General features: G+C 33.0%; 1 protein-coding gene across 4 annotated transcripts; it reads right to left on the bottom strand.

The window, feature by feature from the left end:
- Positions 1-2848: 2848 nt before the first annotated feature.
- On the bottom strand, positions 2849-27326 carry LOC128217083 (copine-8-like). Of its 4 annotated transcripts, none has more exons than XM_052923949.1 (20): positions 26821-27326; positions 25530-25570; positions 25225-25271; positions 23557-23660; positions 22160-22199; positions 21565-21638; positions 19685-19716; positions 18572-18600; positions 17869-17972; positions 17380-17484; positions 16663-16704; positions 15267-15342; positions 13856-13974; positions 13123-13275; positions 12213-12288; positions 11251-11378; positions 9283-9385; positions 8373-8430; positions 7647-7720; positions 2849-6809 (listed from the first exon to the last, which is right to left on the bottom strand). In XM_052923949.1, exons 1-20 carry the CDS (start codon positions 26895-26897, stop codon positions 6609-6611), a joined length of 1683 nt encoding a protein of 560 aa, XP_052779909.1. In that variant the 5' UTR covers positions 26898-27326; the 3' UTR covers positions 2849-6608. The 4 variants fall into 4 exon arrangements, with proteins under 4 accessions (XP_052779909.1, XP_052779912.1, XP_052779911.1 ...); XM_052923952.1 differs by lacking the exon at positions 26821-27326 and adding an exon at positions 26636-26684; XM_052923951.1 differs by lacking the exon at positions 26821-27326 and adding an exon at positions 26505-26593.
- Between the last annotated feature and the right edge of the window lie 279 nt (positions 27327-27605).

The raw sequence follows: 27605 nt of genomic DNA, 5'->3' as shown, positions 1-27605 counted from the left end.
AAGTGTTGAAGGTTATAATGACCTTAAGCAAATCAAATAATTCTATCCAGATCCATAACTGAACACAAATGGGCACTAATAAACAAGAGTAACTTGGTGTATATGCCAACCCTTTTTTTAATTTAGAAATAGGGCAGAACTACTGGATAATTCATGCTGGCAACATGTGAAATATGCAAGTTTCATTTGAATGTCTTGAATTGTTTTTGAATTATGGCTGAAGATATGATGAAAAAGCAGCATCAGTGTATTGCATGAGAATGTTTTCTAAGAGTTGACATAGTTATCTGCCTAAAAAATATTCCCATATTCATACTTGATTAAAACTTCAACACTCATTCAAATAAAGTTTTGGCAAAGATCAGTTGAAATAAAAACCTCTTTTGCATATTTGTTTTCTGAGTTTGACATAGTGACCTAGTTTTTAACCAAGATGACCTGTAGTTGAACTTGATCAAGTCTTAATCTAGACAATTATTCTTATAATGTTTGACAAAGATTGGGTAAAGAGCAGCATATATTGCATAAACAAGATTTTCTAAGAGTTGACCAAGTAACCTAGATATCTAGTTGGTTGACCAAGATGAACTATATTCAAATCTGATTGGAACTTAAAGACAATTATTCTGATCAAATTTGGCAAGGATCAGATAAAAAGAAGCCACTATTCGGTAAAGAAAGATTTGATCATAAGTGATTTAATTTTGACTGGAGATGACCCATAATTGAACTTGATTGAGAATTCACCAAGATATCATTCTGATCACCAAGATATCATTCTGATAAGGTTTTTAAAAAAAATTGGATAGAAAAAGCAGCCTTTATTGGGTAAACAAATTTTTCTAAGACTTGACTTAGTGATCTTGAATTTTGTGCACACCTGAGCATTGTTCACATCTCAAAATACCATGCTTTAGTTATACACATACAATGTTTTCGGTGGGTTTAAAACAAAATTATGCATCATTGTTTATGTTTATTTATTATAAAGTTCATTCATTATAATGAATAATGATAGAAGTAACAAAATACAAACATTTAAAAGGACATAATTATATATATATTAATGTAATGTATAAATAAACACCAGCAACCAACTGTATTAAACTTTGAGTTGTCTGTAGGTTATCTCCTGTCTTAAGTTTATAAAAAAAACACGTGAATTAAGTTAAAGTCAAGACTGGGCATCTATTGACCTGAATCACAAAACATTTTGGTTAACTATCCAAACCAAAGAATTAACCAGTTTTATACAATTCCCTGCAGAAAAATATTAAATAAAACACTGAATTCAGTAAATTGATGATATTTTCATAATTTTTGTGTTCTCATTATTATACAGATATTCAATATAAACACATGATTTACATTTGCGTACATGGAATGAAACAATATTACTTTGGAAACACTCTTGATTGTTTTACTCACAGGGGTTTGACTCAATGTTTGGTCAGTACCGGTAATTATGTATTCAAGCCCAAACTTTGAATCAATTTTCTGCGGTTTAAAACTTCTTAGAATCAAACATTAAGTTGTCACCCGGAATGTGTTTACCAAGTTTCATGTGACTTAATGTACATCTTTTTTTAGCACAATGATGGCACAAATCTAATGGTAATACCTGACCTCTTCATTCAAAAAAAGTAGACATTTTACAACATTCAGAAATTCATACGCTGCATAAAGATTATGTCATATCAAAAATGAATACAAGCCATAAAATTCTAAATGTACATGTTTTGTCATATGACAGCGCTTTCAGTTAAACACAACCATAACTTATAAATATTTAACACCAATATCATGTTTAAGAAGGATGTCATGAATAGAAAAGCTGCTGTAATAGTAAGTGACAACTGGAACCAGACACAGATAAACATAAACAATACACAATAAACTGGTGTACAAAAAGGCCTATGTCTTTATTAATTTATAAAGAAAGGAAGTTGACGTACACTCATCCAAAAAAGGAACTACTAAATGGAGTTATTTTTCTGAAATGTTTATTGCTTCACAAATATATAAGTTTGACTTTTGAGTAATGGTCATACATTTTTGATGATATTTGTAAAAGGCCTTAAAACAGCTTTTGGCTAAGGTTACGGTCCATGGTAAACAAATAAAATATGATAAATAAAAAAATAAAATATGATTTATGATTTTCCATGGTTGTGGGTGCCTAAATTATATTTTCAGCATGCCAAACCAAGACAAAATAAAAACAGATTGCACAGAAATAAAATAAAACAACATTCAGAGCACTTCTTTGTTGATTTTGTCATACATAGTGTTACACAAACTTCACAGTGGCCACTGCAACTTCTGTAAAGTAAGTACACAGCTTTATATGTCAGAAGTATTTTATTTAGTTTGTATGAAAACAGTTAGTTGCAGAATACATTTGACCTTTTCCTGTTTGGGAGTAGGATTAAACCAGTTTGTAACTCAAGTCCAGTTTGTCATATTTAAACACAAACTTCTCCGTGGCGACTCTCAAATATGTATATAGGCTTGATGTCAGTAGTAACTTTGCATGAACTTGCGGAATTCATTTTACCTCTTATTGTCATTGGATGCATTTTTTCCATTGTGATGAGATACTCCCATGGCTAGCATACCATATCAAACTGTGTTTGGATGTCATGTGATAAATATAAATGATGAATATGGTTAACACAAAACCTTCCATTGACATTTTTAAGAACCTTAAATTTCCATTTCTGGGTTTGCTCTGCTGAATAATACATCTTTAGGTGTTCATGAAAAAATGATATGATGTTTTTGGGCGAGTATATATTACATTTATCACTTGATGTTACTTAGTTGTAATATAACCATTACATCAATCAATCAATCAATCAAATCTTTATTTCCTCCTATACAGAAGATATGCAAATATATTTACAACGTGTAAGGTGCTCTAACATTGAGCAATATAGAACAAGTTAATACAATAAGCAGGGAAAACGTTTCTTACATGAAATTAAGTAAATTTGCACAACTAATTTAGCGAGAAACCTTTTTACCAAAATATGTACAAAATCTTATTTTTGGGCGACAAATATGACATGGCATAAAACCAATCATTCAACTGTTGTCATTTTATACAAAATTTGGAAAGGCTCTTTTAATAACTTCCCAAACTTGTTACATATTTTTGTTTTGCATTCAATCAGAATGACAACTCTGACAATTAAGATCCTATATATACTGAAGTGTAGTTCACCTCTGCATATTATACTGATATTACATATTTCTGTACAAAAGTCATTGTTTACATATATTTTCACAACATGTGAGATATATTGTACATTTGATAATAATCATATTTCTCACAAAAATACATATTGCGATCCTGTTTTACACATTGAAACAATTTTTACAAAAAACAACAAATAATACAGAATAAATATCATTATGATAAGGTATCAGATGTCCAAAAAATAAAAAAGCTGGCCTTTCAGGGATGTGATTGAACTGGCAGCTGAAGGTCTGAAACCATATGGTAATAAGAAGGGGGGGGGGGGGGCACCGGTGCTTTAGGTCCCTAATTGGGGTCAAAGGGTGTGAAGCATCCATGCTGTAGTAGCAAAACTGGCTTTTTAGAAGCCCTTCTGACATCAAATTTGAAGCAAACTGGTGTAATACTGACCACAAATAAAGTAACAACCACAAGAGCAGCTTTCAAATATATGGCATGCATATGGGGGTAACCAGTCTTCCCAAATGCACATAACCGTACATCAGATACCTTAACTAAATATTGATCAAGAGGTAATCATAGTCATGACATACATGGTAATAGGTTTAAATACAAATATATTCAGTAATAATGGTGCAAAATGCTAATTAACAATCTCATCATGTAAGTCATATACCAGGTTGAGAATAACAGACCGGAAATCCCAATCCTAAAAATAAAGTTTGAGTATGAAGGATTGTTAAAGGCTAGTTGCTATCGCCTACATTTTTTTTTCCAAAATTTAAAATCCATGCCAGATATTCAATATTAATTTTAAGAGCAAATTTATAAGACAAGACCTCTGATGAACTGTTTTCAAAGCTATTATGTCCATCTCAAAGGTACTTCTTCCTGTTTTTCATGCAAATATCCGGCAAAAACAAACTTTACAAAACAAACTTTACAAAGGTAGAAATGATCTGAAATGGTAAGCTCTCAATCCTGACATCAGGATTATTCCTGAACTTGATCATCCTTGACATAATGCTTTAACAGATCTACATTGTATATCCATGCTATGAGCATAACCTAGGCCATTATTCACTAATTTCAGGAGTCCGAGTTTAAACTTGCACCCTCACAGATTGACCATTTTAACAACTTTTTAATTTTTTTGTCTTGGAAAGAGCAAATATTTGCGTAAATATCTGCAAACCAATGAAATAAGATTGCTGATAAAAAATCAGAGCATAGATTTTCATATTTCTGTTCAGAAAACAATGTTTTATGGCTTAAACGGTTACTAATGGTTTAAGAAAAATGCATAAAACATCAATCTTTTAACTTATATATAAAAATCTGCAATCTGAATTTTTGTCAGCAGTCTTAAATAACTGGTTTCCATGGATTTTCCAAAAAATTGGCTCTTTCCAAGACAAAAAATAAAAAAGTTGTCAAAATGTTCGATCTGTGAGAGTGCAGCTTTAAAACTAAGACTCAAATGTTTTTCGATTTTGTTGATAAAAAAGATATTACAGGAGCAAAGAGGGTAAAATTTGTTGTTTATGTTACAAATAGCCTATTCAACAATCAGTCACACATCTTTTGTCAAAATAAGTTATTTATAGATATTTTGAATCTTTTAAGAAATTCAGTTTTCTGAGTTGCAAATTCAGACTGAAGACATTAGTGAATATATATATGGACCTTGTACAAAATTGAGCGAACAGCCAACAAAAAGTAATCACAACTTTGGATATTGATATTTGGGAAAAACGAAAACAAAAACAACATCATTAATATACCAGATGATTATAATAATCAATAATTAGTATCACATGCTGATAATCAGCTAATACAAACAAGAGAATGAGTATAGTTTTCCATATTATCTATATAATCTTTACTTTTGGGAAAAAATCAAGTAACTTAAAGTACTCTTTCACAAAAATTATGAACTTGGCAACATTTTTTCAAATTTGTTCAGATTGAGTTCTTCTATTAACTTTTAAGGACAAACACCAAACAGCAACTGGCAGTTCCTCATGTGTAAAGAATTTTTTAAATCCAAGCTGAAGCCTATTAAAATCATTCAATTTACAATAGCATTACCAATGCTTTTCGCGAAAAAAGCATTTTCTGCGAAATCTGTAAATTATTGTTAACAATTAATACCCTTATATGGCACTGACCAATCACTAATAGGCCTTAATACTCTTACATGTCACTGACCGATCAGTAATAGGCCTTAATACCCTAATATGGCACTGACCAATCACTAATAGGCCTTAATACTCTTACATGTCACTGACCAATTAGTAATAGGCCTTAATACCCTTATATGGCACTGACCAATCACTAATAGGCCTTAATACTCTTACATGTCACTGACCGATCAGTAATAGGCCTTAATACACTTATATGGCACTGACCAATCACTAATAGGCCTAAGCACCCTTACATGTCACTGACCAATCAGTAATAGGCCTTAATTAAGATCTGGAACATTATGAGTCAAACAGAAAATGTTAGGAATTGTTTTTAATTGGAGTGGGTTTAGGATTCAACTGCCAGATATGTAAAGTTTGTAGGTAATTATAATCATATTTTAAGTCTAAAACAGTATTATCTTTAGCATTCAATTCTAAGAAGGTAGAAGGGTACACATGCTGGTCTCCATGAGGGCTGAGGGTTGCTACCAAAAAAGGATAGGGTGCAGCACCCTTGCATAACTTTAGCTAGAACTCCATCCTTTCATGTGACTGACCATCTAGGCACCCTTTGTTTTTGACAAGTGATAAAACACCTAAATTTGTTCATGTATGTATACTACATTTATACGCCCTTACATGTGTCCAGTATATCACTGTTAGCAAATTGTTGTCACACTAAAGAATCACAAAAGCTTGAAAAACACCCATTTAAAGAAAAACAGCAGTTTTCATTCCTTGGCAAGCTCACTTTCATAAACAACTGGGAGTTGAATAACCGGTCAAATGTAAAGTGCAAAATATAAATGTACCTAAAGTATTCCGGTAAATGATTTTATACCAGCTACTCTAAAATCACTGTTCTGAATTTCTGATGCAGCATTAGAAGTTAAGAAAGTAATGGTGAGCTATCCCTGTCAAAATAAATAAAGAGTTCTTAAATTCCAACTTGAAGACCTGTGCTCATTTTCCAATTTAAAGGACACTGATCAAATTTCGATTGAAGGTCCTTGCTCAAATTCAATTTAAAAGTCAATGATTAAGATCAGAACTGAAGATCACTACTCTTATCTGATTTTCAATGTAATTGCTCTGTCCTGCTCTAATCCAGGCAGGGAACTTAATGGAAGAAATAGTCATCTGTCTCTGAATGAATTCATAAAAAAGTACCCATCAATTTATAGTTCAAAGTCACAACTCAAAATTGAATTTCACAATCACTGCTCAGAAGTAGGAAGGGAAGTTATTGAAGAAATGGTAAGCTGTCGTTGTACAGGAGGGCGTGGCTTGATGTTTCGGGATTTCATGTATGACAGGAACTGGTCAGGGATTTCCTCTAGCACTTCTCGCGCCAAACGAGCTTGTACTACCGCAGGGTTGTCGCCCGAACGTCCCATGAACTCTTTGTATGGAACAAACTGAAATCATGGAATAGTCTTTATTTATGCATGAATAACTCCTGTATTAATTTTACCTTAAAGGGGTACAATATAACATTACACATGATAGAATGATTTTTCCTCTCATTTTAATGCATTGTTATGTTGAACTCATATGACTTTAAAGGGACTAGACACCAGATGGTCCAAACATTGGCAAAATACAGTATTTCCTCAAAACAAGCTTATAATTGTCAAATTGAGCTAGTACAAGGCCGATGATACATCACTTTACATGGTTGAAATAATATAGGCAACAATCATATTGCTTTCTAATCTGTGTTTCCCTGTTTAAAAATAGCGCACAACTGTTTCCCAGTTTAAATCATATCTGTTTATGAATACTGATAAATGTACTGACACTATTTATAAACTTACTGGGATTTACATGGTAGATTTTGAATTGGAAAAATGCACAAAAACTGCTGAAGATGCATGTCTTAAGTGATTTGATACATCTGAAGTAAGTAAGATTCAATGCGTTGTACACAGCGATGTCAATTTTGTGCAAGTTTTTTACATTTTCTTTTTCTCTTGCAATCGTATCATCTGTAGTGTAGCCCCCTTGATGATCATGAAGAGCTTATGATCAAGTTATAGACAAAGTTTTTGTGAGTGTTTGTGCATACAAGTGCTTCAAAGAATGTGCATGTTTGTGCTCATTGATAAAATCTTTTACTTGAAAAGTACATGCTTATTGAGCCTTACTATGTATATTACTATTAAAAAAAAATTGCCACATCTGATCAATACTGCTACCTACTATTCTTGATCACCATTCATTCAATATGTTATCAATAAACAGTCCGCACTTACTTGCACTATGTCCCTCTCCGCGTATCGGCCCCTTGAAGACAGCCTCACATCATCACCATCCAACACCTCCATCGCTGAAACATCACATTTATAATGCAAGATATTCTAGATTGATTGTTTGAAGCAACAGTCATGCAGCAGTTTCTTCCACTTAATGAATCTTAAATAAAGTTTTAAAAACTTACTAGAGAAAGGACGTTGATTTATAGAATACAAGTGAATATTTTGAAAGATGCACTCTTAATCCCAAATAAGATTTACCACAATTAATAATATGGTTTGAATATTCCAAAAAGGATTAATAAATGTCGAAAACAATGGTTCTTATGAAGGATATCGAGTTTAATTTGAAAGAATTCAGCATAAAACACGGTATTTCTACCTTATGAGACAATAGTAGACCACAGTAAATCTTTAAGCATTCACAAGTCATTTAATATTTTTGTGCTTTCAGCTATTAAATACACGGTTACAATCTTGTTATCAGTATCAATATTATCCATAAAATTAAATGCATTTTTTTAGAAAGTAGTTAAAGGTTTATCAGCCAAAATTGATGTTTGTTATACATGTATATGCATTAATTTCGAATAAGAGTGTCACTTTAACAGTGTCATCATAATAAACCTGATCATGCTGAATTATTCTGCTGTAACAAAACTGTGATACAGTGATAAGTAATTGTACAGTATATAAACTATTCCTTAGGTATTGTAATACAGTTACCTTCAAAATCAGCATCTCCAACACCGATTATGATGATGGACATGGGTAGAGATGCCGCCTGCAAAATAAAATATAAAAATAATATAATAATTCAACCAATATAAATGATAAAAATTATAGTACAATAATACATAAGTATTTTTATTCATCAACGTTTTGTTGAGAGATATACTGGTGTAAAACTGACTACTATTCCATATTCACGAACCTGTTGATTACTTGGGTAGCCTGATTAAATCTTTACAATATAAAACAATATTTTAGTTAAAAAAAGTGTAATTCTTGCAGGAGCTGCTCCTTCTTCGTTTATGATGTATTTATATCATTAATGACGTCACAAGCGCCAATCACGCTTAACATATTGTCAAGGTCAATGTTCAATAAATAGTGTGTAGTACAAGTGATAACCATTGTCAATTATCTGCATGGTATTTATAGAACAGTAATGCTTGCTACTTGCTAGCTTTCCAATATTGGAGTTAATGTGTAGAATAAATCAAAGAAAAACACACTCAAACATGGTACAAATTGTTGTTTAAAGCTAGACAAAGAACTTTTGAAGTGATGTCATAAATGAATTTCGTTTAAAATGTGTGGGCCATATAGCAAGGTTTTATGTATTAAGCGCTGTAAATAATTAAATTAGTAGTAATTATATAAATGGAATATCACTTGTGGTCAAAACTTGTTAACAAAATTTGATGAAAACTCGCCATATTATAAGGTTCGTTTGAATCAAGTTTAGAAACTTTTTCATTTCATATTTAATGACCCCATAATGTATTATGTAATATCCTCTCTATATATAAATCTAGCATGTTGTACAATTTACCACTTTAAACTTATGCCAATGAGTAAAGGATATGTATACCAAACAAACAATACAAACAAGTCCAAATCTAAAACTCACATTGACAATAGCCTCACATGTCTGTGGCATGTCTGTGATGATTCCGTCTGTTATAATCAGGAGGATGAAATACTCGTCTCCATTTGGCTTCGCTGCTGCAAATCTGTTTGAAATATAACATTGATAAGATTATTTCAAAGAACTCATTTCATTTATAATGATTATAACATAAGTAAATGACACTAGAATTCTCTTGAATTGAATATGTAACCTGTTTGGAGGGCCAATCATTGGCAAACAAAGTATAATACTTATTTTGATGTCAATAGAGATAAACTCTGACCTGAGACAATTTGCCAACAAACACAGTCACCAAGTTTCATCATGACTGAATAATAAAATCCCTGCACAAGACATAAGCCACTTATCATGTAAAAGGGGCATAACTCTGAATGTGATTAACCCAATGATCAAACTTGACCAAGACATTATACCTTGTACAAACAGTGTCACCAACTTTCATTTCATTCTTATGTTTTTGTTTGCACAAGGCATAAATCTACTCTTTTTTAACTGGTCAATTGTAACCTCAGCCCCCCAGGTCCGGGGATAGCCAGGGAAATGGGCCATGTTTTTACCTTTCAGGTGGCCTCGCAGTGCCGGGTGAATGCGGTGGTTTTGTCTTCGCGCAAAATATAGCGGGGAATGTGCCTTACCTAGGGTCTCTGGGGTGCGGGGGCATTTGGCGGGGATTTCACCATCACTTTGTCCCCACAGGGCAGAGATCTTACCCGGGGTTGGCTGGACCGATAGTCAAAGTCCCGGCTATTACCCGGACCGGGGGGGGGGGGGGGGGGGGGTTACAATTGACTTGTGCATTATGCTCAAAAACACTGTCACAAGTTTTATCATGATTGAATAATATATGTTGAAGTTTTCGTCTGCACTTGGTTTTACTGATGCCGCCATCAATACCATCAACAAAAGAAATATCTTTAAGACAGCCACACTAAAACAAAATCCATAATAACAAGCATCAAAATCATCAAGATCATATACATAACAGTTCTAAGATTTGAGTTTTTCTATAATAACAAGTAATCTGATACAAAATAAGCACCAATAGTGAATTCCAACTTTTGTCTATTTTTCTTAGCTGATCATGTAAGGCAAGGGATGTAACTCAAAATACATTGAGTAATGGGATTTGCTGCATACATGCCCATTGTCAATGTGTTCATGTGTGTCAATTTCTTGTTAGTATTCAGTGCTCCAGCTAGGATTTGAATAGGGCAGGGTAGTTTTGAAAAGGGCAAGCAACTTAAGACGAACTGCTGCAAATGGGTGTGGGTGTGGGAGGGGGTCTCCCCCTTGAATATTTTGTTACCTTACAATTAGTGCAATAACTCAATAACTCCATATAGAAATAGAAGCAGATATTGAGCTCTTGCACTTAGGTGATGATTTTGATTTTTAAATCAAAATTAATGAATCTTCCTTCATTTCATGGCTTTAAAATAAAAAATCTTTCAAATTTTGAAGGGTGTCTAAATCTCAAAAGCTGATAACAGTAAAGAAGCCACTGATGATGACAACACAGGTGTGCAGTTACTTACATGAATCCTTTGCATAAAACAAGAACACTTCAGCGTGAACAGCAATGCTGGTGTGTTGTTGTAAATTTTTCAGCAAACAAGGGTATTACTCAATAAATATTATATATAGGCCTTGCAACATATGTGCGTATTGTCCATTTTAATTACTTAAAAAAAATAAAGTTATGGCCGAGTTTTTTTTATTTTAACATTACAAAATATTAAGTTATTGCCAGGTTAAAAGTTTTTTGCGCTATGATGATGATGACATCAGAGCTATGACAACACCTCATGTTTTCTTCCTTGAAAATCAGATGAACCAATGAATGACAAATTGACCTGTGCCACTTTTAGCATCGGTTATATGATCAACACATAGAAATGTTTAATCACATTCATTCTGAAGTCCAAAAAAGTGAAAAAGTTAACTTACTTTGACACATGGTTGATACATGGAGCAAAATTTGTGGGTCCATACAGCTGTATCGAGGTAATCGCTTTCAAGTATGCTGATACCACGCCCTCTATTCCATCACAGAAAGGGTTCTGGGGGTTACCATTCTAAAAATAAAGGTTTGTTTTTAATGTAATACTAATCCATTTTAGCTTCCTTAAGAAAACATTCATAAGCTGATATGAACCACACTCATGTAAACATTTTGCATGGAAACAAGAATTTGTACGGTATTCATAAAGCAACTTTAAGTGGACTTTTCAACTCGGTAATTAATTGTGTTCTTCCTAACCTCATTTTAAAGAAAACTAACAGTATTTTGCACAATAAATATATGAAAATATGCAAGAAAATAGTTTATATGAATAAATTTGATGAAAGGTAGAGAGGATTTAAAATTAAAGTTGACAAATATTAGGATTTTTTCATAAAGTTAAAATTTGTCGCTACGATGCTTTATGACTACCATGGTGTCTTTTTTGAGAGGCCAAGGGAATGTACCCAAGGAAAGGCTTCCTTCCATGACCTCACCACTCTCACATTTTTTAAATAGTGTTTAGAGCAGGTAAGTACTATAACAGAGAAAAATGAGAGACCAAACATCATCGTATGTCAATTTTGTTTCATAGTAAAACAAGGGCCATAACTTAACAATTAATAAAGCTAGCGTTATTGGCCTTTCTATACATATGCATTTTGTTTCTGGCAAAAAGGGTACCAAGTTTTATTTTAATATCTTGTATGGTCCATTTATGGCCAAAGTAAAAGTTTGAGGGGCATAAAAAAATTGTCTTTGTAATTTTCAGCTACTATCATAATAGCATATGGTCATTAAAACATATTTGGCAAGTCAACATAGGGCCAAAGTCCAAAGACACAGTTTTAAAACTTCTGTGATATTTATAAATATTGTTATAATAGAAAGATCTACTTCCACATACAAGAGCAAACTCATGGGACACAACTCCATTAGGAGGGAGCCGGGCACCAAATCCTAATGCAGGAAACAGCTGGTCACTGAAATATACCGGCATAAAAAAAGTTTATCATAACCCCGTACTGCAATATTAACTGCTTGAATAATCAAATTGCGTCATTGATGTTAACTTTAAAATCATAACAGCCCTGGAAGTTTAATGAATAGTGGTCTGCTGTATTTTTAACAAGATTTGAAACAACTGTTTAGGTGTGCTTATTAATATTTCAATATGTGAACACATCATCAGAACTTCACATTCAAAAGACAACAAAAATGTCATTAATCTTGTTGTTAACTTTAACAAAGCTCTGACTGTATGTCTTTTAATTTATTAGACGTTCAGCCCATTTTTCAGAAATAAATTAAAGTTAACAACATGATTAACAACAGGTTTGTTAACTTAAACAAAATTCTGAAAAATCAACCCAACGTCTTTTAAATATCTTTTGTTAACAACATGTTAAATATACCAAGCGATTAATGCTACTGTGTGAGTAAAAAAATATTTCATTTATCTAAAGAAATCTTCAGAAATAGGATTATAGCAATTTCAAAGATATTTTCAAAATTCTGACAAGTATACCAATGTTACGAGGTCATAGCCTTATGAACCACACTTGCATTAGAAGGGATTTTTTTTTTTGTCATTTTTGTAACTCAGACTTTCAAATGGGATGATGATACTGTTTTCAAAACATTTTTTTCAAAACTAACCAAATATCATGTAACTGGGTTCAACAAACTAACAATACAACATTCCGCCTTAGTAAGTAAAATATATCTACATCAGAAAGACCATAAGATGATTTTCTAACTACGCACAGTTACTAAATTCCACCAGCATAAAAACAATAATAGTAAAAAAAACTTACGAGTCATAATCCTTGATTATATTTCCCACTGCCCTTAAGGCATTGCAGTAAGGACTGGCATGATAGGGGCTGCTGTAGTGGAGGGAGTTCGGGGATTTTGGGTCCCCGTTTGATGCTGTGAAATCTATGGCAATTGTACAATTCATCTGGGTCCTAAAACAAGGGCCAATTGGAGAAAATATTAGTCAAATATAGTACTTGTTTTGTCCATTATTATAGAAAATATATACGGTATTTGTAAATGAACAAATATTTACTGTAAAATATTACTGTATTTTACACAAACAAGCATTTGATGAATTCAATTGAAAATGCACAGAATTTTCCTCTCTCTTAAATCAATTTACATTTAGTTTAAGTTAAATGGTAAGTTTTGGGTCAGTCAATCTAACATTTTTTAACATTGAAATTCTATTAGCATGCAATCATGTCTATGTAATAAATGTTTGTTTAACTTGAACAATTTAAGTGCCACTCATAATACACTCAACAAAATTACTTTTGGGTCACATAATATAAATTTCTTAAAATATTGGTTTAGAACAACTGACTTCTTACAAAAGGCTTTTTGGAAGAAATATCGAGAAAAACACAAGGTCTTTAATTGAATTAAAGGGCAAAGAGTACAGAGAGTTATACCTGAAAGTTTTAATGAAAGCGGAATGTGAAAAGTTGTTGTTTTAATAAGTGACCCTTTAATAATTTTGTTGAGTATATTCATCATTTTACTGACCCTCCTCTGACGTAATCCAGGAATGTGTACACCTTCTCCACTCGGACATTCATCAGTTCTACTGTGCCTGAGTTTTGGTATTTTTGACCTTTCTTTCGTCGCTTTTTCTCATTGATACACTGAAGCCAGAGTGTTCAAGCATTACCATATATGTACTTTCATACTGTTTTATTGTAAAAAATATAAATAAAACTGAAATAAATTTAAAAATAATAATACTTACATATAACTAAGTAAACTTTTAATGTTATTTACAGATAAATATAGTAAAATATATCTCTCAATAAGAAAGAATCTGTAATCCTTGTAACACGAGTGCTGTTGAAAATGAATACTATTATCTCTTAGTTTCCCCTTAACCTAATATTTACACAATTCCAAATCATATGATCAAGAAATCGCCTTAAGTACTTAATTCATCCAAATTTGTTAATTTTGCGTTTTGTAAAAGAAATAGAACATGACATTGTTCAATTCGTTTGAAACTTGATGTATTAACATGCCACTGTATTTCATTATATGCTGTTTTGTATTTCTATGATGTTGTTAAAACATTAATGCTAATAGATGTATGTAATGTTATTTTAAACCAAATGAACACAATGTCTTTGTACTTGGAAATGTTATTATTACACCTATCGAGGGAAACAAACCGTGCAGATCAATGGCATGATGGTATAAACACTCATCTTAACTTGAAATGTTATTTCTACATCTATCGAAGGAAATAAACCTCACATATCATGGCCATAGTGGTCTAAGCTGTCTTCTTTACTAGGAATGTTATTTCTGTATCTATCAAGGGAAATAAACCTCACATATCATGGCCATAGTGGTATTTGCTGTCTTCTTTACTAGGAATGTTATTTCTGTATCTATCAAGGGAAATAAACCTCACATATCATGGCCATAGTGGTATTTGCTGTCTTCTTTTCTTGGAATGATATTTCATAATCTATCAAGGGAAATAAACCTCACATATCATGGCCATAGTGGTATTTGCTGTCTTCTTTTCTTGGAATGATATTTTAAATCTATCAAGGGAAATAAACTTCACATATCATGGCCATAGTGGTATTTGCTGTCTTCTTTTCTTGGAATGATATTTTAAATCTATCAAGGGAAATAAACCTCACATATCATGGCCATAGTGGTATTTCTAAATCTATCAAGGGAAATAAACTTCACATATCATGGCCATAGTGGTATTTGCTGTCTTCTTTTCTTGGAATGATATTTTAAATCTATCAAGGGAAATAAACCTCACATATCATGGCCATAGTGGTATTTCTAAATCTATCAAGGGAAATAAACCTAACATATCATGGTCATGGTGGTATTTACTGGACATACTTGTATTATAATTCAATTCAGATGCTCCACAATTTAATTTTTATATATACATACATACCTCATACACATTCGTCTGCCCTGGCCCTCTCGTAAGCTCTCGGAGCGATGTTGTAAAGTCACCAATAAAGTCATGTCTGAAAAGATGCATCTCATAAATGACCTGCGTGTATATACATGTATGAAGGTTAAAGATCATGTATATAAATGAGTGTTGTCACCGTTTGCTTTTTTCGTTCAAGACATATACATGTCAGCGCTCACAGAGCTGAGAAACAATACCAAAATTACCAATGTCAAACATTATGCCTCCCCTGAGCGCCATGTTGTCAAGAATATTTAGACAATTGAATGAAATATGCATGGACCGAAATGACAGCTGATTTGCCATTGACATTGGATGCCTTTGAGGCAGTTTTAAGATTATGACCATTCAAAGTGTCCTTTGACTCCATGACCTTAAAATACATAGGGGTCAACAACTGGTCACCCCCCAACCTAAATGTCAAGTTTGAGGGCCACGGGTGCAAGCATTGTCCAGTTGTTTTTATGTTCAAGGTCGTGGTGACCTTGACCATTGACCCCTAAAACCAATAGGGGTCATCTACTTTTAAGGCTCAACCTCCAAGTCAAGTTGGAGGGCCATTGGACAGGTGCAGGCATTGTCAAGTTATCACTCGGACAACCTTTTAGCATTCAAGGTCACTGTGACCTTGACCTTTGACCCGATGACCCCTAAAATAAATAGGGGTCGTCATCTACTGGTCAGGCCAAGCCTCAATGTCTAGTTTGATGACCATATGTCCAGGTATTGTTGAGTTAACACTCGGACAAGCTTTGACAACCTTTTTGCCTTAAAGGTCACTGTGACCTTCATGTCAAGTTTGATGACCACAGGGCCAGGAATTGTTGAGTATTTGTTCAAGGTCACTGTGACCTTCACCTTTGACCCCTTAAATCAATAGGGTCATCAACTCGTCAGGCCCAAACTCCAAGTCAAGTTTAAGGGCCATGGGTGCAGGAATTGTCATGTTATCACAGGGACAAGCTTTAAGCATTCAAGGTCACTGTGACCTTGACCTTTGACCTGATTTCCCCTTAAATAAATAAGGGTAATCTACTGGTCAGGCCCAACCTCACTGTCTAGTTTGATGACCAAATGTCCAGGCATTGTTGAGTTATCACTCAGACAAGCTTCGACAATCTTTCCGCCTTAAAGGTCACTGAAACCTTGACCATTGACCCAATGAACCCTGAAATTGATAGGGGTCAGGCCCAACCTTCATATCAAGTTACGGAAATAATTAAAAATAAACCTTTTTTTCCCAAATAAATTCACCATAATTTTCACCATGTGAGCACCAAATTTTACTTTAAGTGCATACTCAGTATATCAAATTGCAAACCTACACTGAAACGTACAACTATCCTCCATATTTCCCTCACTTATTCCTTACCCTCCGTCCGCATCCCAGTCGTAACACTCCACTTTGATGGCTCTGAAATATAAGAACAATATGTATAAATTGAAAACAGTTAACATATTCAGTTTTTAAAAATATTCTTACAAGCTATATCTAATACAGTGTATTTTTATATCATATTCAAACAATTTTTTTTTTCAGTGTAATTCAGAGTTATTTTCTGATGTTAATCAAATTAACCAACCTTGCTAACAAAACTAAACTGTCATAATCCTAAATACACAAGTGCCACAGAGAAAAACATCTTACATGTATATGTAAATTGTGTGTTAGTTACCGGTAATATTATTTCAATTTAACCTTGGCAAAAATAAAAGATCCTAAATACACAGAGAAATAATTACCAGTACAGTCTTAACTCGCTATGACAAACACTATTATGTTGATGTTCTGGTTATGTTGAACTTTTTTTGGTTTAGTAACAAACTTATTGTTATATAAAATATTCGATATCTTGAAGTATTTCGCGATGTCCAAACAACTTTGACAAAGAGACTGTACATGAAAAAAATATATTTATTCTGTGTAATTCAAAGATTCATTTTATAACAGGCTTACCGAGACCAAAATTAGCATAAGCCCACAAGGCTAGTCAATTTTGTTGATGCTAATCACTAGAGTAAGAATATATAGGCATGTTTATCCAAAAAAGCTTATTCCAATGATGGCTTACCTAGCCAGAACACTAACCTGTCATAGTCTCCATTGCACAGGGCTCTAACAGAAAGTGTCATTGGCTTCCATGTTGGGTTCAGGGTCTTCTTGATCACTTCTGTTCTGTGGACCACTGTGAATCTGAAATGAAAGCATGAGGATTCAAACTATGTTTTAGAATTTTTGTACAAATGAAAGGACCTTACTCTTATGTGAATAATGTAATCTGGTTGTTAATTGAACCATGTCTAGCTCCAACAAAATAAAAACGCAGCTTCATAAAAAGCGCAACTTTTTCTCCACTTGTGCACAGCAGTTTTTTCTTCGCTTAAGCCTTCAGTCTTTTCTTTGCTAAAAACGACATTTTCCTTCAATTTTGATGTGCATTTTTTTCAGATAGCTTTGCTTTGTAGCCAAGTTTGATAAAGATTTTATCACAAATGTTCAAGTAAAAGGACAGACATGCAGATGACAACATGATCCTAGTATATACATGTAAGTCAGCATGCAGTTTTTATTCCTTACGTATTGTCCTCATTTGCTCTGTAGAATGTCAAGAAAGGGTCTGATTTCCCAAAGAAGTCTTTCTTGTCCAATTTATGAGCTCTGAACTGCATGATCACTTGTTCCTGCAATCAAATACAGCAATCTTAAACACATGTTTTACAGTATATTCATGATCGTTATGTTGATATAGGTGAAAACCAATTTAAGTAAATAAGAGCTCCACACAGCAAACTCCAACACTTATCTCTTTTTGTTTAGCCAGTAAGGGCCATAACTCTACACTTACTAATTCAAGAGTTCAAGGCCTTGCTACAAATGTGCATAAATTATTGTCTCTGGCAACATTAAATGTACAAAGTTTCTCTCCAACATTTCATTTGTTACCAGAGTATGGCTTTGTTAACCTTGACCTACATGTACTGTGGCCTGAATATTTCTACAGCGTTTAATTTTGATATATCATTGAATAAGTGTATGACATAATAAATAATCTCTAGTGCTATTAAATGATCTTTTCATGATAAATGGCAATTATATACATATGTAGCAAAATAACAAGAAAAATAATTTCCTTTTATGTCTAAAATCGACTTAGTTCTTTTTTGAAATGCACTCCAGATCATGGCAGCTTTTGTTACACTGTCTCAGTAATTAAATACAAACTAAATAAAAATATTCTTGTTATGAGTTACAATTAATCTTAAGATCGAAAGTGTCATACCTTACAACTGCTCAGCTCTTCAGCACTAACTGAAAAAGTAGTAATATCAATAAATATAAGATCATTTTTAATGCAAAAAAGAGCTGTCACAGGAATGTGACAATGCCCTCAAATTTTGCCTAATTCAAATGAATGCCAACTGACCTTAAAGTGGGACCTTGACCATTGAGGCTAGAGCAGGAATGCTAAGCATGACCTTTCCAAATTCTTAGTCATTTCTGCTAAGTTTGATTATAATGGAAATAAAATCGAGTATTAAGTTACAGCTGAGACACAGTTGCAACAGACAGACACAGGGATGGACACACAGAAGGACAGAGTGACTTCTATAAACCTGCCTTCGAGGCCATAAAACTAAAACTTAACAGAATGTTTATAGCATGCCTATAATTTAAGGTTTTAGCCAGGTTTTATAAAGACAAGGTGCTACAGAAAAAAGGGTACATTCTATTGGGCTGAATAGACTTTGAACATTGTAAAAATAAACACTAACTGTTACAAATTGTGTTTGAAGTTTAAAGTCGGTTTCACCTGCCTAATATGTAAAGTATGTTTTTATAATAATTTAAGTTTTAATAAAAAAGCTGACTTATGATCATAAGCATTTAATTCTAGGAACACAGAAGGGTGCCCACGTTAGTCTCCATGAGGGGTGCTACCATAAAAGGATGGCGCAGCACCTTTTCATAACTCTGTAGTGAAATTCCTAGATAATTGCAAACTTGTATATTTAGGCACTACATGTATAGAATACTTACATATACATGTAACTAAAAATGATGAAATGCTGTTCAACTGAGAGGATATTATTGAACTTTTAGGACATTCCGGGTCAATTGTTCAGAACTGTTCAAGATAACAACGTGATTAACAACATCTTTGTTAACCATTTTAAGGTGAAATATTTTATGATGTGCACAGTTGAAACATAAACGAAATCTGGTTAGGAACACTGCAGAACATAAGTGTACCCATGAAACTTCCAGGGCAATAAAAAAATTAATGTAAATGACGATGTTGTTAACAACATTGTTAACATTAACGAAGTTCAGATGAATTGGCCCTCAATCTAGTATCGATATATATAATCTAAATATGAAATTAATAAAATACCTAAGATTGAGCCCTTCTTTATGTTTGGTCCTCTGAAAAAGAAGCAACATAAATCTTAATTAAACTTTACATACATACATGTATGAGCTTTAAAATAAAGACTACATTTTGTCCTGTCCTGTTTCATATTATTATGATGTACATATATATATATATTAATATAAATGTTAGAAATGAGTGAAACTGTCAAGGCAAACAAATTGTGAAAATAAAGAGATTCAACCCTATTTTTATAAGGTAACTCAATCTTCGAAAATCAAGTTAGGAAGAGATGATAAAATTTGATAATCATGAAAACAGTATTTTGATGAATTTTAAAAAAAAAATCGTTAAAATTTCAGCATTTTCTTTCATTTATAGTAATTAACACAAACTGTGAAAAATTTGTTTTCCTTTCAGAAATCTATATGGCACAAAATATAGCATGCTAGAAGGGGGCTTTTCATTATATAATATAATATGCTGAGAGAAGTTTAATTTGGCTGTAAAGGAATTTGGTTAAAATGAATGACTTAAACAACAAGTGCCGTTGTAAGACAGCACGCTCGACTTCGCCGCTTTGACTTAGAAGTGAATACAATAACAATGTAATATTACCAAGTTTGGTCTAATTATGTCAAACCTAACTAAAATTATTCAATACATAAGGTGACTTTGATGCTGCCCTCCCACCACCCAAAAAATGACGCAAGTCATTCAAATAAATTGATTTCCCATTATGAAAATGTGGTAAAAAATATACAAATATGCCTTTCAAAAGAAATTAAATAAAAAAAAAATAAAAAAAAAAAAAAAAAATCAATGACCATATAGTATAGCCCTCCTTGTTTTCCCTTGGTAAAAAACTTGTTAAGAATGTAAAAATGTGCCTGTCAAAAGAAATAAAAAAATATATATTCAAGGGACATAATTTGTATTTAGGGTTAAAATGGAGTTATGTTTCTTGTTGTAAGATGGTCGTAAATAATTTTGAATTTTATTAAGTGCATTGAATGAAAGGTATAGAAGTTTCTTTATTAAAATCCCAACTTGCCCTCAACTTTTACTTGCCTAAAACTTTAACCTAAGTCAATCAGGGGCCATAACTTGTATTAAAGATATGGAGTTATGTAACCTCATTGGTTGATGGTCCTGAACAATTGTGTGAAGTATTAAGTCAATTGAATGAAGGGTATAGAAGTTATTAATAAATATCCCAACCTGCCTTAAAACTTTAACCTAAGTCCAATAGTCAATCAAGGGCCATAATTTGTATAAAAGATAATATGGAGTTATCTAACCTCATTATGTGATGGCCCTGAACAACTGTGTGAAGTATTAAGTCAATTGAATGAATGGTATTGGAGTTTTAAGTGAAAATCCCAACTTCCCTAAAACTTTAACCTATAAAGTCAATCAGAGGCCATAACTTGTATTAAGGATAATATGGAGTTATGTAACCTCATTGTGTGATGGTCCTGAAAAACTGTGTGAAGTATTAAGTCAATTGAACAAAGGGTATAGAAGTTATTTATAAATATCCCAACCTACCCTAAAACTTTAACCTGAGTTTCATAGTCAATCAGGGGCCATAATCTGTGTAAAGAATAATATCAAGTTATCTAACCTCATCATGTGATGGCCCTGAACAACTGTGTGAAGTATTAACTCAATTGAATGAAAGGTATTGGACTTATAAGTGAAAATCCCAACTTGCCCTAAAACTTTAACCGGACGCCGACACCGACGCCGGGGCGAGTAGTATAGCCCACCTATTCTTCGAATAGTCGAGCTAAAAAAGATGAAAACTACTGGTGATTTTTGGGCAGAATTAATCAGAACTTTCGCATTGGCTATAATATCACTGTATAACTATAATATATTGTAACATAATATCTTACGAGAGCTTTTTGGAAAATCTTGTGCCAGATGAAACAATCTCTCCAAGCGTACATTCCATCCGGCCTAGGAAGTCCTGAATGAAAGAACAGTAAAACATCAGTTAGCAACCTAGGGGCTGCTTCAATAAAGATCTTAGTTGATTTTAGTCATAAATTGAAATTATCTTAGTCTCATATTTTCATAAGCCTGCTACATATTTGTATAAATTGGACTTAAGCCTGAATTGAAAATAAACACAATGTTAGGAAAGTGAGAAAACGAAAACAATCAATGTAATGCAATCTGAGATGTGTACGCATATTTAAGATAAATGTAGTTACGTCTTAAATATTTTATTGAAAGGCCCCCTGCATACTTAATATATGTTTATGAATGAATTACAGAGGTAATCATTATATTAATATATAGGGTCATAATATTTGGATGAACAAGCCAGAATTCTTGGTGTTTAGCATCAATTTGTTTTACAAGTCCTACTATATAAAATTTGAGCAATTTTACCAATTGCAGAGGTTGCGAGCTGGTGCTCATTTCGACACAAAACACAAAAAATTGAGGTCATCTCTTACAAACAGGAAATACTGAATTACTTACATGTTTGCTGAGATCTGCAGACTGGGAATCTATGTCATACCTATAAATAGAAGTTAAGGTAAGACTTACTTCATGACAAAATTATGAACAACATACTCTCTATAGAATTTTTGTTATGACGAACAAGTAACAGAAGCTCAATAGAAAGAAAAAACAAGCAGATTTGTTGAATTGATTCTTTCCACCAGAATAGGCAAAGTAGATGGCATGGAAATAATGTGATGATGAAATATTCCAACAGAAACATGCAGCTGCAGAATAGATAGACTCTTATAAACAGTGGATATGAGATATGAGTTTGAATGCAACTGTTTGAAATAAAATATTATTGCATATCATAAGTGCACCATTTATAATTGACCTAGTAACCTAGTTTTTGACCCCACATTTCCAACTTTCAATCCATGAAAGATTTTATCAAGGCAAACATTCTGATTAAGTTTCATGAAGATTGGACCAAAAATATTGCAAAAAATATAGCCTCTAGAGTGTTCCAATATTTTTTATAAGATTTAACCTTGTTTTTGACCCACTTTAAAGATTACACCAAGGGTAACAATCTCACCACAGTTTGAACAAAGCGTGACCAGTCAAACTGACATGATTTTTGAAAGATTTGACCAAGTGACCTCATGAACTCAGCTTCAAACTAGTCATTGATATCGTCAAAAGAAAACATTTAGGTTTCATTAATATTGGGTGAGATATATTGCCTTAAGTATGTTTCGAATATTTTATATAAAATACCTAGTGACCTAGGTTTCGACCCCATGTGACCTACTTTTAAATGCGGTGAGATTTCATCAAGGGAAACATTCTGTCTAAATTGAAACGAAATCCCACCAATCATTATCATGATAATTTTCCAGAAAAAGCAAATCTAAGTTTTTACCAAGTGACCATATTTTTTATCTCATGCTACCCAGTTTTGAATTTGTCCAAGAGTTCATCAGGGGGGAACAAGATATGGTTCTCGACAGAAAAAGTGGCGGATGGACTAAAGGATGGACATTGCCAAAAAAATATCATTCTCCTGAAACCTTGGTTCGACCAGGGATAAACTACAATTGACTGCCTTTTTATATCCCTTTTAGCCATAATATATATATAAAAAAAAAAATCAATTTCAGTTTTATCAATTTCAGTTTTATATATCACTATATATTGCACCACATGTACACAAAAAGCAAATATTTTACTCGAGGCTATGTCACTCATGAAATATAGCTTTTGGTGCTCACTCAGCAAAATAGATTATGATCTCAGACTGAAACAAACAAATTAAAGACAATTGTCCACATCAAATAAACCTTGTCTTAACAGACCAGTCAAACTCACAATTTTGAAACAATTTCAAAATATCAAAGATTACTCGAATAATGATCAAATATCCTTACACTTCAAACTTGAGCTTCTGGCTCTGCTCAAAGCAGTACTGCATGACAAACTTCTTCACAAAGTCCGGATTCAGGTTATTCCAGATCACCTCTGTCCTCCCAAACTGAAAACACATGAGAAATTGAGTAGATTGATATGAGATGAAAGTGCCTACAAAAAGACATCTACTATGATACCGCCCAGATCACATCCGTCCACAAACTGAAAACACATGAGAAACTGAGATAAAAGTGCCTACAAAAAACCAACTATTATTATACAGTAAAACTGCGGTCGTTCGAACAAGCGGTCATTCGAGAACTGGCGTTCCCTTGAGGTCCGAGCTTGGTCCCGAACTTTTTTCCTTCTATTTTCATATAAAATATACCTACGCTGCATCGAAACCTAATTATGTCGAGGAGTCGAGCAATATAGTCGGTCCCAAGTACACAAATCATGCACAAAACCTTATGGCTCCCTCGAGGTCATAATTTCACACTTTTCCCCGAACTCGTGTTCCAAAATAATCTAATAAATGCTAGGTATTAAATTTTCGCAGGTTGTAAAAATTGCAATGACAGTTGAAAGGCAATTGATAAGGTGTGATAAACCGTTTAACACTGTTAACGCATGACCGATATTAGTTGATTTGGGCATTTTAGAAGATAATTATGAGAAGTTAATTGTTAGGAAATGTTAATGAGTAATAAAATATGAATAAACACTACCATATCGATCCAACATCGGAATCTCTGAAAAGAATTCCTTTTTGTCACTTTGCTATGCAGGCCATTTTGTAAAAAAAATTGTACATTTTATATTATGTATACATATAGGAAACGACAGCCTTTGAACATATGAGCGATTTCCACAATGCAACACATAATCGGAGTATTAGTAAACAGACTACTTCATACTTGAAATACACTGAAATATATTTCATAACAGACTGGAGAATTGAAAATCGGGTCGTTCGAAACATCGGTTCCCTCGAGGTTTGTGCTCGGTCCCCGGCGACCTCGAGCTATCGCAGTTTTACTGTACCATCATTTACAAATCGGCTCACATGCATCCTTCAGGACTCACATATTTCACAACCATGGGTTCAGTAAAATGAACAACTCAGTTTATTGCTACCCCAATGGAAAAGAGGTTACAATCATATATGCAGCATTTATAAAATAAATGTGCGTCAATAAGGCATGAAAAATGGCGCTTTTTAAAAGGCTTAGTCTGAAAATGTTTAGTTTGTGTTATTTTCTAGTGACAAGTGTTGATGTATATTTATAAAAATTACTTAAAAGCATAAATTTTATAAAATACAGAAAATATTTGTGTAAAAATTGAAAATAACAAAAACGTTTGATAGTTCTTTATAGTACTCTGACCGTAAATAAATAAACATATGTATATTCATCAACTGCATAGCTTTTTTAGGGTATTTTATAAATATAAATAAAGTAAAACTTTTTAAAAGTTATTTAAAGATCCAAACTCTCAATTCAATAATCAAAGGTGTAAACCTGATTTTGTGTGGCTTTTTTTTTTTTGATTCAAGCATTGAAATAATTAGGCATAAAATATTTTTTGCTCTAAGGTTCAGCAATAAAATTTGAGATTCAATTGTTTTGCATTATCTCAAGCAAATAGAAACTAATCGGAAAATGAAACATATTTTTTTACATTACCTCTCTCCATTGTGTTTCTCTGTCATCTTTTGTAAACATCACAACCACTGAAATGGAGTACAGGCAAGTGTTAATATAACTAGCTACATGAACACCATAACATAACACAATTTTATCTAACTTATGAACTTACACACCAATTGTAACAACTCTGCCAATTGTCCAGCAAGCTTTAGGATATACCTCCTAAATAAACTTCAATAAACATACTGTATATATGAAAATGCAATTAAATCAATTAGCATACTGATCTTGCACATACTTTACATTAAGGAAACAATTGACACCATGATGAAAACACTTACTTGGATCAGACTTGGAGAAGACATCTGCATCTATCAGGTTTCTGAAGATAGTAAGTAACAATATTAAAGTACAGTAAATGGTCATAAATGAAACGCTTGTCTGTTTTTTTATTCAAATAAAGTGTATAATTTGACATTTATTAAAGCCAGAGTTATAAGCCTTACTATACATGTGTAAGTGTTGCTTAAAAATTTAGGCTTTATGTTTGAAGAATTTAACAGAATGTTCCAGTGTGACAATATAGGAAAGTGAAGACAGTGTCTTGTTAAAGTTGTGCTCTTTTTAGAGAAAAAATACCATGCCCTTTCTCAATCATGAAAGAAACTCTATGTGTGTTTTGACTCTGCCAGTCTGGCAACATGTTCAACACGTTTTGCACAAAAACACTGACAACAACCACACCAAGGCTATGACAATACCTTTAGTTTTTGTTTCCAAAAAAAGACACCACATAAACATCAATTTGTGAGCCAATATTGAATAAGGACCAAAAACATTGCTCACAAAATCTGGGATAGTTAAATATTGCTGTCCCGGACAAAATGAAACTCCGACGCATGGTCAAATGTACAAGAATGATAAATAATAATCATGATCACAAAATAAATACAATTTCAAACCTGCAGGAGAATGAAAGTTCTATCAGTGTTTGTGGGTTGATTCCCGTGCCAGGGTTAAATCCAGATAAATCTGCCATGGTTTATGATTCAATTTTGTCAGAGGCAGTCAATGGCAAGAAAAAATATTTAATCTCAGTGAATAAAACCAGAACGCCAGTAATAAATTGACAGTCAATATCACTACTGATCCTTTTCAGATAAAGATGTGTTTGCTAATAATAAATAACTACAGCAGTAGGCAATTGATATATGGCACAGGACCAATATTTTTGGGTTCAATCATTCGAGTGTGAAAGCTTAGTCAATATTACTGTAGGGCAAGACATTTCGCAATTGTTGTTTACATCAATTTACCTCTTCTTTCAAAATGCCACTGTTTTTCGTAAGTTTCAACATAGCACGTGTGGAAATCCATTGCCTAACTTCTATAAATATATTTCTTTTGAAATATCTCTTTTAATCGTCTTAAAACATTATTGTATTACCTTTAAGGCGATAAATACGTCGTAATACTAATATTCTGCAGTAAGATTTGTTTACAAATTATCTCCCATGATGTCCATGACCCAGTTTAGGATGTAAACAAGAAGTGTTTCAATGACTTCCTGTCAATTGAAAAACTTGGGACTGTAGGGATAAAACCAACGCCATAATTTATGATAATACATACCTTGCACTGACTGTCAGTTCCACTAAAGTTGCTGGAATCGCTCCTGTTCCGGGTTGAAACACTGCTTGCTCGGCCATTTTGTTTGTTTGTTAATGTAGTCAAAACGTCTAATATTAAATCGGGCAATGATTTGAAACAGGATCCGGTTGAACAGAGGAGGAAGAAAAGAAACTACCACATCCTGCTAAAATGGAGGATATCATATCAGATGTGTTGTTTTACTTTTGAGGACGAAAGAAGTCAACATATTTCAGATATATACACGCATGCTACAAGAACGTACCGTCCAGAGATAAAAAAAATAAACACATTCTACATTTAGTGTACTGTATAGTCTACATAGTATTTTAGGGATAATGCAATTTTGTTTGAAACGGTTGAAACTTCTACACCAAAATACTTGAAAGGACTCGTTACGTTTTATAGGATCAAGCATATAAACAAACAAAAAAATCAACAGCAGGTCGTGCATACGAGGTGAATATATTTGCATACTAACTTTAACTTTATTCTATTTGTGTTTGCAATGTGATGGAAATGTATAATCATGCTTTTGGTTGACTTGTTGGGATAAATTATGTATTTTTGTGGTATTAGGCTTTTGAGAATTGGTTTCAATATATAGCATAATCTGCTAATTGTTCTTTAAATTTAATATTGCATTCATGGTTTTGGGTTTTCAGTTATAACCAGCATGAATTGCATTCACCTGAGCGATCTATGACTGAGAGTGTGGAGTGATGTGAACTGTTTTGTTACTTTAGTACATGTTTGTTTATTGTACA

This window comes from Mya arenaria, chromosome 14 (assembly GCF_026914265.1).
Source record: "Mya arenaria isolate MELC-2E11 chromosome 14, ASM2691426v1".
NCBI classification, from domain to species: domain Eukaryota; kingdom Metazoa; phylum Mollusca; class Bivalvia; order Myida; family Myidae; genus Mya; species Mya arenaria.
The sequence above is the reverse complement of the archived record's forward strand: the minus strand, read 5'-3'. Positions and strand labels throughout refer to the sequence as shown.

Excerpts from the sequence above, each read along its gene's own strand:
- LOC128217083 (XM_052923949.1), bottom strand. The coding sequence starts at position 26,897 with ATGGCCGAGCAAGCAGTGTTTCAACCCGGAACAGGAGCGATTCCAGCA. Across the intron at positions 17,973-18,571 it reads AAGAGCTGAGCAGTTGTAAG|GAACAAGTGATCATGCAGTT; the intron begins GTATGACACTTT and ends ATTTGATTGCAG. Across the intron at positions 13,276-13,855 it reads CTGGATTACGTCAGAGGAGG|GACCCAGATGAATTGTACAA; the intron begins GTCAGTAAAATG and ends CCCTTGTTTTAG.